Source organism: Lissotriton vulgaris, chromosome 5 (assembly GCF_964263255.1).
Source record: "Lissotriton vulgaris chromosome 5, aLisVul1.2, whole genome shotgun sequence".
Lineage (NCBI taxonomy): Eukaryota > Metazoa > Chordata > Amphibia > Caudata > Salamandridae > Lissotriton > Lissotriton vulgaris.
Genome location: NC_141693.1, coordinates 346,945,031 through 346,960,081, shown reverse-complemented (window position 1 = coordinate 346,960,081; position 15,051 = coordinate 346,945,031). Strand labels below are relative to the sequence as shown.

Sequence of the window (15,051 nt, the reverse complement as noted above, 5' to 3'; positions counted from 1 at the left end):
GAAAGGCTTTTATGTTCAGGGTGGATAGAGCCAGCTTACACAAAGGAGAAGGCATTCTCAAACACAGGGCTAAAAGGACTCCATCATTCACCAGTCCATCCGGGAACCACAGATTGCATACACACCAACATAATCCTACATTATGTCCCAGAATTTAGGGAAGGCACTGAACTGGCCTGTACTGAGGAGAACAGTTTGCCACTCTCGCCAAAGGCGTTAGACCCCTGACTATCATCATGCTGTGACCACTGCTAGTCACAGCATATCATGAGATTAGTGGGCATCAACTACACTCGTTCAAACAGCAGGAGCTCTGATTAACCTCTCATAGTGGCATTTCCAGTGGCCTCCCTTGGTTGTTAAGTCCACAGGAGGAAAGACGCAGAGTAGGATGGCAACACTTTTCTAGGCCAAGCAGGATGCTTTAATAACCACACGATCCTATTGCAAGGTTTGGTACTGATGGCGAGCTCTCACAAGGATTAGAAATAGAAAGAGGAACTACACTGGGTTGCACACTCTTAATTGATTTCTTCACCCTGCATAGAGAACTATTTGTGGGAAAACGCAGGTGCAATGAAACTTTAGTGTGCTTTATTAATAAGCCATCCTGCTACAACGTAAGTGTCTGCAACTATTTTGTAGCAATTATGCTGGGCAAAGGGACTGTGGAAGCAGGTGTTCCAGAGAACGAGATCAAAGCAGACAAAAGGCTGAGCCTCACCAAAGGGGTCCCCTAGACTTCGCACAACAGTATCTGCAGCCCCACCCCCCTAATCTAACAGAAGGCAATGATTCAGTAAGTCTAATCATAAGCCGCTTGCTAACTTAGTCTTAATTACATTTAAAGGGAGCCCTCTCACCTCAGTGTCTGGACCTCCACCCACAGGAATCCAGGCAATACACATCCCAGTCTGGTAAGTTGATCTCACCCAATGCGTGTCCTCACCCTTGTGCCATGTCAAACCAGAGGTGTCCTAAATGGATGTCACTGTACCAATATAATAAATACTGTGAGCCAAACTTGAGCATGAATACCAGAAGTATTTGCAGAATCTCCTTCCAATGTTTGGGTCTAGCTATTACTTTACACTTCTAACCCTTGAGCTGGTCAGCTCTCCTTGCTGAAGCGGTGGTCTAGTGGTAGCCTAGTGGTGGACACTGTTCATCTGATTCTAGTGCCTATCAAGCGTACCGAATATAGCACTATCTTCACATGCAAACAATGTTTCTTTCTACAGGCGTGCAGCCTCAAATTGCATGATATCCCCAAAAAATTCCTTTATAGTCCTACAATGTGTCATGAAAAGTTGAACTTCACTTAATACTTCTGATGGTCAAATCTTTTTTTTCTTTCAAATTGCTCTCTAACCTATCGATCTTCTGAATGCATTTTCCCTCTCTGAGCACAACCTTCACTAGACCACAAGCATGTATGCCTTAACCCCTTCCATGCGGCCGCGATTCCCCTGGTGTGCTGTAAACAATACGAACAGGGGCGGGCCGTGACGAACCCCAGCCGTCATCAGCACACGAGCACCGTAGTGCATGACGGCTGGGGTTCGTCATCAGCCTGGAAGGGGTTAATCTCCTAATGTTTTTCTGCAAATTATCCTCAATTTATTTTAAAGATAATTTCTTCTATATTTGGAAAGTGATACCCCTGGAACCTAACATTACCTATTCTGCTCTAACATCTGTTAGCCTCACCAAACATCTGCATGAACTCACATATGTCCGTTTACCCACTAATAATCACACCTAACTTCTACTACTTTAATCTACCACAAAGAAGCAGAGGTTTCGAGTGATTTGCTTGATCGCTCAACATTAATCCTGTTAGAAATGGGGGCCTCTAGTTGGCAGAGGTAGGTAGGTACCTTTGTCCAAAAAGGGGCCCTTGCATCTAGTTAGGGTAAGGGGGATACACTTCTAAAATAACCCCTGCTCACCCCCTTGGTAGCTTGGCACAAGCAGACAGAGGTTGTGTGTAAAGCATTTGTGAACACATTCAGTACTACAGTTAAAACACTACAAACAGACACCACACCAATTTAGAAAAATAATGAATCTTTATCTAAACCAAAACAAGACCGAACGACAAAAATCCACAATACAGTAATAAAAATATGATTATCAGATGGTAGAAATAGTTCAGTTCAAAGCAAATTACAGATGGGACACTTTTCTCACAAAGTACCTGGTATGTGTCACACAAACAACCAAAATGGGGTGCAGGGAAGGTGATGCGTCGGTTCCTTACACGCAGGGAAGGTGATGCGTCTGTTCCTTGCTCCAGGGGAGGTGCGGCGTCGGTTCCTTAATGCAGCGCAGGGGAGGCGATGCGTTGGTTCCTTACCGGACAGGAGGTGATACGTCGGTTTCTTACTGCGCGGGGAGGTGATGCGTCCGTTTCTTACTGTGCCCTCAAACAATGCGACAAACTTGGTGCCTCAATGCGACGATCTGGAACGATGAATGAACTCTTGCAGCATCAGAGCTGGCATTGCCTTGAACTCGGTGCGATGATCTCGGACTTCGGAGCACTCGATGCCGCATGCGGCGATTTCTCGAGCAGTGGCAGCCGATGCGTCTGAAACAGGTGCGGAGGCATCTCGCTTCTTCGAAGTTGCGTTTATTTTCCAGCTCCCTGCGGAAAACAGTTCTCTAGAGGCCCAAACAACAGCAGGCACCTCTTTGCGGGTCAGAGCTCCCAGCAAGGCAGTTCAGGGAAGCTGGTGGTAAAGTCTTTGTGTCCCTGAGACTTCAGAACAGGAGGCAGGCTCAGTTTCAAGCCCTTGGAGATGTTTTCCTCAAGCAGGTGACAAAGCAAACAACAAAGTCCTTTTCTCCTTTCCTTGGCAGCAAGTAGCCACTGCACGCCAACCCCAGACAGCAAACAGCACAGGGGCAGTATTCCTCCTCATCTTTTCCTTGGCAAAGGCTCCTCTTGATTTCCCGGAAGCGATTTAAAAGTCTGGGCCCCTCTTTTTATATACAAAAATACTTTGTTCTCTGAAGGCAGAGAGTGTCTGTACCCAGCCAAAATCAGTTCTGTCCTCACTGGTGCAGCTTCCTGGTAGGAGGTGGAGTCAGCATTATCGAAGGCAGACAAGGCCCATTCAGGTGAAAGGAAATCTCCTTCCTCTACTCTAAATGCAGCCCAGGTCTATTCAGCCCAGCCCTGACTATTCAGTCTCTCTGGAGCCACAGCTCCTCCCCAGCCCCTGTCATCCAAAAGTCAGACATGCAATACACAGACCAGGCAGAGGCATATTGGATGGCTAGACAAGAAAATACCTACTTTCTAAATGCGGTATTTTCAAACACAGAATGTAAAAATCACCCTCACTAAAAGATGGATTTTAATATTCTGAGTTCAGGCACACGAAACCTTATTTTCCAACCTTGTTCCCAGGGGTAGTTATGTTTATAAGTTATTATTTAAAAAAAAACCTCCCCATTCTATCCTATGGGAGCAGGTAGCCTTGCAATAGTGAAAAAACAAAATTGACAGTATTTCACTATCAGGACATGCCACACACATCAGGGCATGTCCTACCTTTCACATACAATGCACCCTGCCCACAGGGCTACCTTCGGCCTACCTTCAGGGTAACTAGCATGTAATAAAAGGGAATGTTAGGGACTGGCAAGTGTGTGCACCTATACAAAACACACAAAATGAGTGGAGAGGGTTCAAGGGAAGTAGTTTAAAGACCTGCAAGGATGATATCCCCCTCCAAATACAATTATAACACAAAGAAATCCTGGGGTCTGTGTTAGCACAATAAAACCTGTGACATGACGTGTTAGTTCTCAAACTATCTCCATTTGGGAGCAATCCCTTTTAGGACGAATACCCTCACCCACCATAGGTGGCATGCTTCATCATATGGGTTGCTCCTCTTAGTGGGAAAACCTAGTCCCACTAAGGGCTACAGCTTCCTCAATGAGAGGAAGGAGCTCAGGGATGTTTTTGATGATGCTGCTACACTAACGTACGAGTTATTTACCTTCGGTAACGATGTATCTGGTAGAGACGATTCTAGCCGCAGATTCCTTAACGTAGAGTTATCCCCAGGTGTGAGACTGGATTCTGAAAACTTTTTGCCACAGCATTCCTGCATGCCGGGGGAATGGCACCACGTGACTCCGTTCTGACGTCGTCCGAAATAGTGACGTCAGCGAGGATACACAAGTCCCACCCCGGCGCGCCTACGTCGGTTTTCTTCTGAGAACTTTTCCGCGCCACAACGCGCAGCCATCACAAACAAAAACTGAGAATACTGGAACAGTGTGCGATAAAATCAGCTAACAGAAAGGGAAGAAACAAATGGTGTGGAACAGCACCATCCAGAATAGTGCCAGGCACAATGGCACCAAAAGACATGGAAGGAAAGAACAGAGCACAGCTACTGCAAGTAAGCCTGCAAACAAATACAACAGCCTACCAGGGGGCAGAAAGCATGTGAAAAATTGCACAGCAGACGGGGAAGTCTGCAACCACAGCCCAGGACAGAGAAGGGCATCAAGGTCAGAACGGAAGAGGAAAGACAATTCACCCCCAGACAACACCAGCAGGGAGAGACATCTCCTAAAAGAGCTAAGGGTCGAGACCGGCCAAGGGACCTCAACCCTCAGGACTGCAAAGGAGCCCGAAGTGCAAGCAACGAAAAGAAGAAGAGCATGAGCAGAACCCACATTGGAGATCAGGGTACATGGGCGCAGAAGCACCCATGAAATCATCAACCAATCACCAGAAGGGATGAAATGGAGCAAACAACAGGACTAGCATCCACCTAGGAAGGGAGAAAGAAGCGGCACTCGCTACCACCCGGAGGCAGGTGAGTGCAGAAGACCAAAGCAGGGTCCTCGCAGAACAGGTTGGTAGGGCGCGTCGTTAAGGAATATGCGGCTAGAATCGTCTAACAGATACATCGTTACCGAAGGTAGTAACTCATACATCTGATAGAGACTACTAGCTGCAGATCCCTTAACGTAGAATAGATACCCTAGCCTTACCCAAGGGGAAGGAGGGTCTGCAGAGGACTTTCCAGCTCGGGCGAATAAAAGACCACAACAGGGGACAAGCACAGGGACAGGGAAAAAAACAGCCCAGTCCGGAGTTACAGGGACAGGGGAAAGAGTCCAGTCCCCTCCAAGCAAAAGATAACCTCAGCCTCGTGGAAGAACACCAGCCCCACAGGGGATGTTGCAAAACGACAAAAGAGGTAGCCCAGCCCTCACCAAGCAGGAGAAAGCGAAGGCAAGATGAAAGGAGGACAGTACGCTCAAAGGCCAGCCAATGTACCAGGGACCTCCACCGGATGCTCGAGAGATACAGGCAACTTAGAGGAGTACCAAGGAAGAAGAGTAACCCAGAGACTCCAAGGAGAAAGGGTAGAAACGAAGATAAGAACCCTCCACCGGAACACACCCAGGGGAGAGGGCAGCCGAATCCATCACAGCTGGAAGTCAACAGGCCAGACAGAACAGCACCTCAGCACTAAGGCAGGCGGGAGAAGAAAAACATAGTCTCACAAGTCTCCCGCAAAACAAGAAGCAGGGGCGCCAGGCTCCAAGCCATGGCCCCTGACCGAGGACCAGAAGAGCCGGCGGCACAGCTGAACGCTGACAAGCACCACAAAACTAAACGTCTAGACCACACCCGTCAGGCGGCGCAGCTGGATGCTAATAAGCACCAAGAAGCTTAACCTCCAGACCACATCGTCCTTCAACAAGGGCGAGGCCAGAAAAAATCCTGAATACCCCAGAAGGGGGCCGCTCCGGACCGAACTTATCCTCGAAGAAGAGCGACCAGCCGGAAGATAAGAGGAGAAGAAACGAGGAGGGTGAACCAAGCCGTCAACACAGGAAAGAACCCTTCTGGACACCAGACAGAGGACCAGGCTGAATGGCAGACAAGGTTAAAACACTGCAGCACAACGCCTCAGCTGGCCAAGAAACCGCACGAGCGGCATACAGCAACACCAGGAAGGGCGAGGAACCCGCAAGGAGGAGTCCATACCTTCCCAGTGCAAGACAGGGCTATACGATAGCTACAAGTACCCCACGTAGGGTAGGACACATCACAAAAAGTATGGGAACCACTCTTAGGGAAGAAAATTCTGCATCAGAGAACAAACTATAAAACCTGCGGCAGAAACCACAGAAGGCTTAGTAAGCAGCCAAAAGTACACTCTTGCCAAAAAGGGTCTGAACTAGCAGCCAACTGAAGAGGTGGGCCAACCAAAGGACTTCGAGGGCACAGCAAACCTCACAGAAAGTGTAATGGTTACTCCACCAAATTCCACGAGCAAGTGGGATAACGCCTCCCACCAAGACCCGGAGGATCAACAAACCAACCTACTGAGGAGGAGGAGGAGGACGAAGCCCCGCAAGAAGATGCTGAATGGCAGAGTCCGCATGAGTGTTAAACAGAAGGACCCCGTCAAAGGTTAGGAAAACCAGACGTTCCCTAATATTTTAAGGAAAAACAGCATCACGTAGCCAAGCATGGCGACGGAGAGCCACAGAAGTGGCCATAGCACGGCCGAGAGCATCAGCAACATCCAAAGCTGCACGGAGAATAAACGTGGCCAACTCCCTACCATCCAACACATGGCCCCTCAGATCAGCACGTGCACCCTCATGAGAGACATGAGAAAGAAGGGACTCCACAGAGTTCCACAGGTTGGAAGTAGCCCTGGTCAACACACAAAGTGTTAAGCGCCCGTAAGGCAACACTGGAAGAAGCGAAAACATTTCGCCCCCATGAATCTAACCACCGGGCCTCCCGAAACGGAGGATACAACACCACAGGCAAGCACGGAAAAGCATTTCGCAGAAGAGCGCCTTGAGTAGAAGGGTGGAAAGAAAGACAGACCGGGTCGTGCGGAGCAGGACGGTGGCGATGCAGTAATGCCTGAGGCACCAGATCGCCTCTGGCAGGGCGCCCCCAAGACCCCATAAGAGAATTATGGAGTGACGCTTCAAAAGGAAGGAACAACTCCCGACCACCAGAGCCCTGGTGGAGAACTTCCATTTAGCATCCTTGTTAGTGTAGCAGCATCATAAAAAACATCCCTGAGCTCCTTCCTCTCATTGAGGAAGTTGTAGCCCTTAGTGGGACTAAGTTTTCCCACTAAGAGGAGAAACCCATATGATGAAGCATGCCACCTATGGTGGGTGAGGGTATTCGTCCTAAAAGGGATTGCTCCCAAATGGAGATAGTGTGAGACACTAACACGTCATGTCACAGGCTTTATTGTGCTAACACAGACCCGAGGATTTCTTTATGTTATAAAAGTGTGTGCACCTGCCAAGTCGACATGGCAGTACCAGACTGCACACAGGCTCTGCAATGGCAGACCATAGTTACATTTTACAGGGTGCTTCTGTGGGTGGCACAATCAGCCCTGGGGGCACACAGTGCACTGTACTAGGATCCGACTAGTAAATCAGATATGCAAATCATGGAATCACTAATCCATAACAGAAATTTACACAGGGAGCACTTGCACTTTGGCACTGAACAGCAGTGGCAAAGTACCCAAAGCACCTAGACCAGCAAAAATGGAGTCCAACCCACATTAAAATACAGGAGGCAAAGGCAAAAATACAGGGGAGACCTACGCCGATAGTGCCAGGTCTAACAAATCCCAATAACCAATAACACTGGACTAACCACTAACCCTGGGTCCGGGAGCAGCAAGCTGCCAGCGCGTAAAGCGCTGTAGTGGTAGGAAGAACTATATAAATACATTTTTACTAATTCCAATTGTGTTTTCATTTTGTTAATCTGGAAACGCAATTTCACTAAAGGATGCAGTGCGTCCACCAGCTAGGAAAATGGGAGGTAGAAAGGGTACGTTCGAGTAGTCTTCAGTTGCTATGTGAGAAGACACAGACAAATAACTATTTTTTGAGACATGAGTAGTTGCATCATTTATTGATAGAAATAAAGGTTTAATATTTTCGAGTTTTGCACTATGTGACAAACTGCACATCCGAAAGAGCTGGTTTAGGAATTCTACATATTTGATTAGGGACATCCAAAAGATAACCAAACACATTCTGAAAGAGAAAGAAGCCATTTGGTAGAGAAACTGTCAAGTTTAATGATTATTTGAAAGCCACCTTAATTCAGCTTTTTCGAGGTTGGGAAAGATACATTCTAGGGCTGCGGGCAGCGTCCATAATCTTGGAAATCGAGACATGTCTTTACAAACAACAACTTTCATGCTTTATCGAAAGTTTAACAGTGAATCAAAGACGGGTTCTAAAATTATAATATATCTTTAGCAGACCAGTGTTCACTGCACCCGTTCTACTGAGGAGTGCCCTTAAAATTGACATAGGAGCCAGAACTTCCCCCAACTAGTTATATTTATCCCCCCCCCCCCCCCAACATAGCTGTACATTTCTGGTTTGCACCGATTACACTTGTTCAGAATCACTTTTTATTTTTTTTATTAAATATAAAATTTTAAACATTTGCTTGAAGTTATAAGTCCGTCAGTGCAATCAGCTTTATTTGACATAAGGCATAAGGGGGAAGGTTGGGGAAGACAGGGGCTAGAAAGGACAGGCGGTCTGACGATGCTTTCATTTCAGGAGCACCATCCTTTTTTGGATAACAGTTACTTCCTGTGTCCAGTCGTTTGCCCTTTAATGCCAAACATTTAATCGCTGCTAGTTCTGGTTACTTCTCTGCTTTGCCGAAAGGAATCCTTCAGGTAATTAATGACCAAGCAGCCCTGTCCCTGTAAGAAAGGGAAAACAAACTTAGAATCACTAATAAAAAAATGGACAGACGATAATGATTGCCAGGTACATACTGTGTACTAATTTTCCAGCACATTCTTGCCACAACGAACAGTCGACCAGCTTCACCCGACCTCTCAGAACGACGGCTCACTGTCAGCTCTAGACCCATTCAACCCCCAGCCCCAAATGATGGTTTTACCTCGAGAAACTATTGAAACCGATTCTTGGGTCAACACATCAAGCTCGGACACACATCAAGGTCTGACACACAACTATTCATCACTGATCAAAAGCCTGCAGAAGAGACAAACAACTAATATATACAGATAGAAAAAGAGAGACTGGACAATACAGATCAGACCACAAAAACAAACAGGACAGCACCCACAAAGAGTGAGAAGTCATACAATTTCTCTTTTACTGGTAAATAAGTTCTTGAAAGTAAAACCCAACAAGCATTTGCAATGCAATAGGTCTCGCATTAGGAAAGTTTGAGCTATTGGTATTGTAAATGTCCATTTTTTTTATGTGTTGGTTTTGAAAATAGCGAAATTAATAGCTTTCTCATTTACAATGCCAATAGTTTTAACTTTCGCAAATGTGACACCTATAGCATTTGTAATGCAATATGTGTTGTATTAACGTGACTTAGATGTATTGATATTACAAATAAAAATGGCTTTTATTTTTTTTAATAATTAATACTTAAATAAAAGTTATTGTAATTTATGTTAATAGCTTTTGCAAATAACGTTTGTGAAGATTATGTTCAGTGTTTTTTGTGACGAAAATCCAAGAACAGAAGTGAAATATTAACATCTTTTTGTGACATTTGTAATAAAGCTTGAAACATTGAGAGACCATATTTGAACCAGTTGTTGTTGAATGGTTGCACAGATTGATGCTGTGGTGGCGCTGAGTGATGTTGTGGTGGTGATGAGTGATGCTGTGGCATTCAGTGATGCTTTGGTAGAGCCTAGTGATGTTGTGGTGAGCCTAGTGATGTTCTGGTGCCCCGAGTGATGTTGTGGTGGTGCTGAGTGATGCTGTGGTGAAGCGATAGATAGATATAGTGAGGACGATAGATACAGTGAGGGCGATAGATACAGTGAGGGCGATAGATAGAGGGAGGGCGATAGATAGAGGGAGGGCGATAGATAGAGAGAGGGCGATAGATAGAGTGAGGGCGATAAATAGACAGATAGATAGAGTGAGGGCGATCGATAGAGTGATGGCGATAGATAGAGTGAGGGCGGTACATAGATAGACAGATATATAAAGTGTATTTATGTTGCATTGAGTAGAGTGTAAGTATGAGGTGTGTAATTATATTGCACTGAGTGGTAATATGGGGAGTGTATGTTGTATTCAGTAGAGTGTAATTTTGTGGCGTGTAATTATGTGGCACTGAGTGGTATTTGGAGTGTAAGTTGCATTGAGTGCAGTGTAATGTGGCGGGTAATTATGTGGCACTGAGTGGTATTTGGAATGTATGTTGCATTGAGTGCAGTGTAATAATGTTGCGTGTATTTATGTGGCACTGTGTGGGATTTGGAGTGTATGTTGCATTGAGCGCAGTGTAATTATGTAGCATATAATTATATGGCACTGAGTGGTATTGTTTGGAGTGTATGTTGCATTGAGTACAGTGTAATTATGTTGCATATAATTATGTGGACATGAGTGGTATTGTGTGGAGTATGTGTTGCATTGAGTGCAGTGTAATTATGTGGCGTGTAAATATGTGGCACTGAGTGGTATTTGGAGTGTATGTTGCATTGAGTGCAGTGTAATGTGGCGGGTAATTATGAGGCACTGAGTGGTATTTGGAATGTATGTTGCATTGAGTGCAGTGTAATAATGTTGCGTGTATTTATGTGGCACTGAGTGGGATTTGGAGTGTATGTCGCATTAAGTGCAGTGTAATTATGTGGCATGTAATTATGTGGCACTGAGTGGTATTTGGGGTGTGTGTTGCATTGGGTGCAATGTCATTATGCTGCATATAATTATGTGGCACTGAGTGGTATTGTGTGGAGTGTGTGTTGCATTGAGTGCAGTGTAATTATGTGGCACTGAGTGGTATTTGGAATGTATGTTGCATTGATTGCAGTGTAATTATGTGGCCTGTAATTATGTGGCACTGAGTGGTATTTGGAATGTATGTCGCATTGAGTGCAGTGTCATTATGTGGCGTGTAATTATGTGGCACTGAGTGGTAAGAGGATACATGTGTGAGTTGTAGAGTTGTAAGACACACATTAGTGGTGATGCACATATATAGAACAATGTATACACGTGTTGCATCAATTGTGGGGTAAAAAACATCTATGTACGTTTTTTACACAGGCTAAACTACAAAAATGATTGGGTAAAGCTGCTGCAAGATCAGAGCATCAGCACTTTCCCATCACAAAATAAGCAGGGATAGCGCAATTCTAAATATAAACTAATTTAAAACACAAAATATTTAGCCTTAATTATGAAAAAAATATAGTTCCATTTAAGTTCTCAATTATTTATGCTGTGTATATATTTCTAAAATTATTATTCCAAATTATGAGTTAGAAAGCAGATTCAAGTCAAGTCAGTCAAAGAATTTATATAGCGCGCTACATACCCGGAGGGTCTCAAGGCGCTTGAAGAAGGGTGGGGAGTTACTTGTCGAATATCCAAGTTTTAAGTTGCTTTCTGAATGCTTGGTGGTTCTGAGTGAGACGAAGGTGAGTGGGGAGTGAGTTCCAGGTTTTAGCTGCGAGGTAGGAGAAGGATCTACCTCCCATGGTGGTTTTATTGATGTGAGGTACGGTAGCAAAGGCTTGGTTGGAGGATCGTAGCTGGCGGGAGGGGGTGTAGAAGGAAAGTCGTGTGTTGAGGCCCAATGTAATAGTGCTGCCTATAGAAAACACTGGCTCTCTATTTGAGACAAATTAAGCACTAATAGGCGACTTTACCCACATATTTATAGCTAGACAGAATACAATAAATAGCATAACTCCAGTTTCCTTCATATATATATTCTGCTTGTGTAAAGAGATATTAAGTGCTCCGTCTACAATTAGAGCTTATACATTACCATTACACAATGAAACATGTTTTAAAAATGTGCACATATGCAAGTTTAACCTTTAAACACTATCCCCTCCCCATTTGTGCTGTTCGTGAGCTTTGTGTTAAGCAGGGTAAACAAAACACACACAGTGTATAGCTGCTGCCTCATTAAAGAGCCGGACCTTAATATTCTGCAAATTAGGCACTATGAAAGCGGCCGTAGCCAAGTGTTTGTAGGTACACATAATTTTTTGTAGCTCCACTGTAGGTGTACTTTTTTGGTCATGTGTATTTTCTCCTAAGCGCTGCTAGTCCCTAAAAGAGTACTTCAGGCATGTTTAACTTATTCAAGCTAGCTGGGAACAGATGCATTTGCACTCATTGGAAAGGCTAAGTAAATCGCTATGTTTGTCGTTATAGTTTGGTAAAGAGCAAGGGTGGGGTAAACCAGGCCTATGGTCGTCTTTTTAAACAGGCTAACTTACACAAATATTTGGAGTGAAGATGCTGCATGTCCAAAGCCACAGCACATTTCCGTCTCAAAATAAACAGAGATTGCAATGCTACATATAAACTGGTGGGTTGTGACACTCTGCAGCAGCAGGCAATTGCTGTCTGATAATAGCCCCAGCACGTTTCCTTTCAAATTAAGCAGTAGAAAAAACACTGCAATTAATACAGTTTACATTTTTAGCATATATGCTCTTTGTACTGCTAATTTATAAAAACCAGGCTTAAAAAACAGGGATGCCTAAAATGTTGGCAGGGAGGCAGCCTGCATCCTGAATCTAGGCCGAATTAATGTTACTTCATTGTTTAACTGAAAGAAAAAAGCTCAACTATAATCAACTCCTAGTCATCGCTGCAACAACATTCTGCCAGCTAAGCAAGCTGAGGAAGAAGGGATGCAACCACTGCAAATGTATAAAAAATAAAGGATACCCTAAAGTTTACCATCTGTACACTACATAAGGGCACAGCACTGAAATGTGGTTGCGTTATGTAAAGAGAAACGTTTTATTGCAGTGATCCACAGCAAACACACAACATCCAAAAGTGAAAGGCAACTTCACATGACCCAGTGTTCTGCCTGTATTCTAACGACATTTGGGCATCTGGCTACTACTGCGTGTAAAAATACAAGTGAGTGGTATATAAAGGAACTGATATAAAAGCTGTTAGACTCCAAAACCATCAACCTCAACGATGCATTATTATAATAATGCCTCACTTTGCACCCAGTCTCTGATCAATTCAAGAAAATACTTCCCACATTAAGTATAATGCAATCTACTGCAATGACGTGAAGGTGAATTAACATTAGAGCTACCTTTTGGTTTGAGTGCGTGCTACAAGCTGAAGCATTAGAAAGCATTGCTATTCCTCATATTACACAGATGGTGCAAGTTTCACCATTACACACCACAACAACGCCTTTATTACAAAGAAGTTAGAAGTCTGATGTTCTGAATGAAGCACTATCCTCAGAATATGCAGATCGATGTTGCAGGCAGAGGCGTTTTAGAACAAAGCTATCCCTCCTTTTATAGGCATGTCACAGGTTCATTCACTAAATTATAAACTGCCTCAGAAAAACACAGATTGGCAGAGCTATCGACCACTTGAGAGAAAAAAGAGTGTTGTGCTACGCTAGAATTATTCTGCATGCCCCGCTAAGTAGAAAAAAACACATCCAGCCTGAAGCAATCGCTGGGGGGCAGATAATTAATTGCAAGTCTTGGTTAAGAACCTATCAAGTTTGATTGAGCTAAGGAGATTATAGTGATTTCTTTAAAGCATGTTTTCAACCTAGCATAGATGGGACAAAGAAATTATTTAATGTTTTTTAGGCTGGGCCGTTATATATTACGAACACAATAGAATCTAAGGAATAACAAGAGAGGAAGGGATGGGACGGAAGATGCAGCAAAATACGGGCAGGAAAGAAATGGAGAATTCCGTGCGTTGTTTAAAAAAATTAGAACAAGGCAGCGCTGGGAGGGGGGCTGGGCACGAAGGAAGGAGAAATGTGAGTCACGGCGGCCGTGAAGAGTGAAGCAGATCCCTTTGAAGCTCTCGGAGGCAGGAGCAAATGGTAAGGGGAGGAGAAATGCTGCTGAGGTGAATGCCTGAGGCCAAATCCGGATCGTAAAAGTCAGCTTTGTGGATGGACGGCATTAGGTCTCTCTCTACGAGACCTAAAAAGAAAAATATACCCCATCTTAGAAAAAGTGCAAGTTGAAAGAGAAGGCAGCAAAGAAAAAGTTGGTAACGATCTTTCTGGTGGATACTCCATCAATCTACAAATGTCTTCTTATCTCCTCGTGGCATATGAGTGTATTTGAAAAGTTAATATATCTTCTCCTGAATAAACTGGTGGCACCTTGACCCTGGCATTCACCCCGATATGCCATAAAACTCTTAAAAGCTGCCAGCCCGGGGAACTTGCATCGATTCCCCGTCCCTTTTCTCATAAACTTGAGAGAAGGGTGACAGAAACTGCAGTTTACCAAACTAACTTGGGGACGGTATTAAATATTACCGGACCACTCTCTACGAGGAGAACCGAGAGGCAGGTGGGAAGTGGTGAAGAACCAGCATGTAGACACAGTTTTCACCAGAAAGCATGTTACTGAACGTAAGTATCTTATTCTTCTAATAGATACTTCTACCTGCAGTTTCATCTATGGAATCAATACATAATCAATACCTCCCAGGTGGTGGTCTGAGGGGATTAGCGAGCCATGACCTCCTGCAACACACATCGGGCAAAATTGCCATTTCTGAAGAACTCTAAGTTGAGGCGATAATGCCTGGTAACGGTATGTACCTAAGTCAACACGGAACACCCCTGGACAATGCTAATGAAGCAGCCTTTACCCAGGTGGAATGGGCCTTGATCCCTTCACAAAGCTCCTTTGAAACAGCATAGCATATTATGATGGACAGCATGATCGAGCCCGGAATGGTTTGCCTCTTAATCGTATTGCCTTTCTAGGAACCAGCACAGTCAAGGAAAAACGGATTATCAATCCCATTCTTGCAGATCTGGGCCTGTATTACGCAAATAGCGCATTTTCATTGTTTGCACCAGGCGCACATTCTAAAACGTGCGCCTGGCGTTCACAATGAAAATGCGCCACATTATGATGAATGCACTGCTCCCGGGGCAACCATGAACTCGCACTGATCTGTGGGCAGTGCATTCATGTGAAAAACGGAGCAGCT

General features: G+C 44.6%; 1 protein-coding gene across 2 annotated transcripts in view; it reads right to left on the bottom strand.

Moving 5' to 3' along the window:
* Positions 1-8,098: 8,098 nt before the first annotated feature.
* Positions 8,099-15,051, bottom strand: part of USP48 (ubiquitin specific peptidase 48) — a 776,411-nt gene continuing 769,458 nt past the window's right edge. For both annotated transcript variants that reach the window (XM_086921588.1, XM_086921587.1), the window contains exon 27: positions 8,099-8,768. In XM_086921588.1, the coding sequence (XP_086777714.1) occupies positions 8,746-8,768 (23 nt within the window). In that variant the 3' untranslated portion in view covers positions 8,099-8,745. The remainder of the gene's footprint in view (positions 8,769-15,051) is intronic.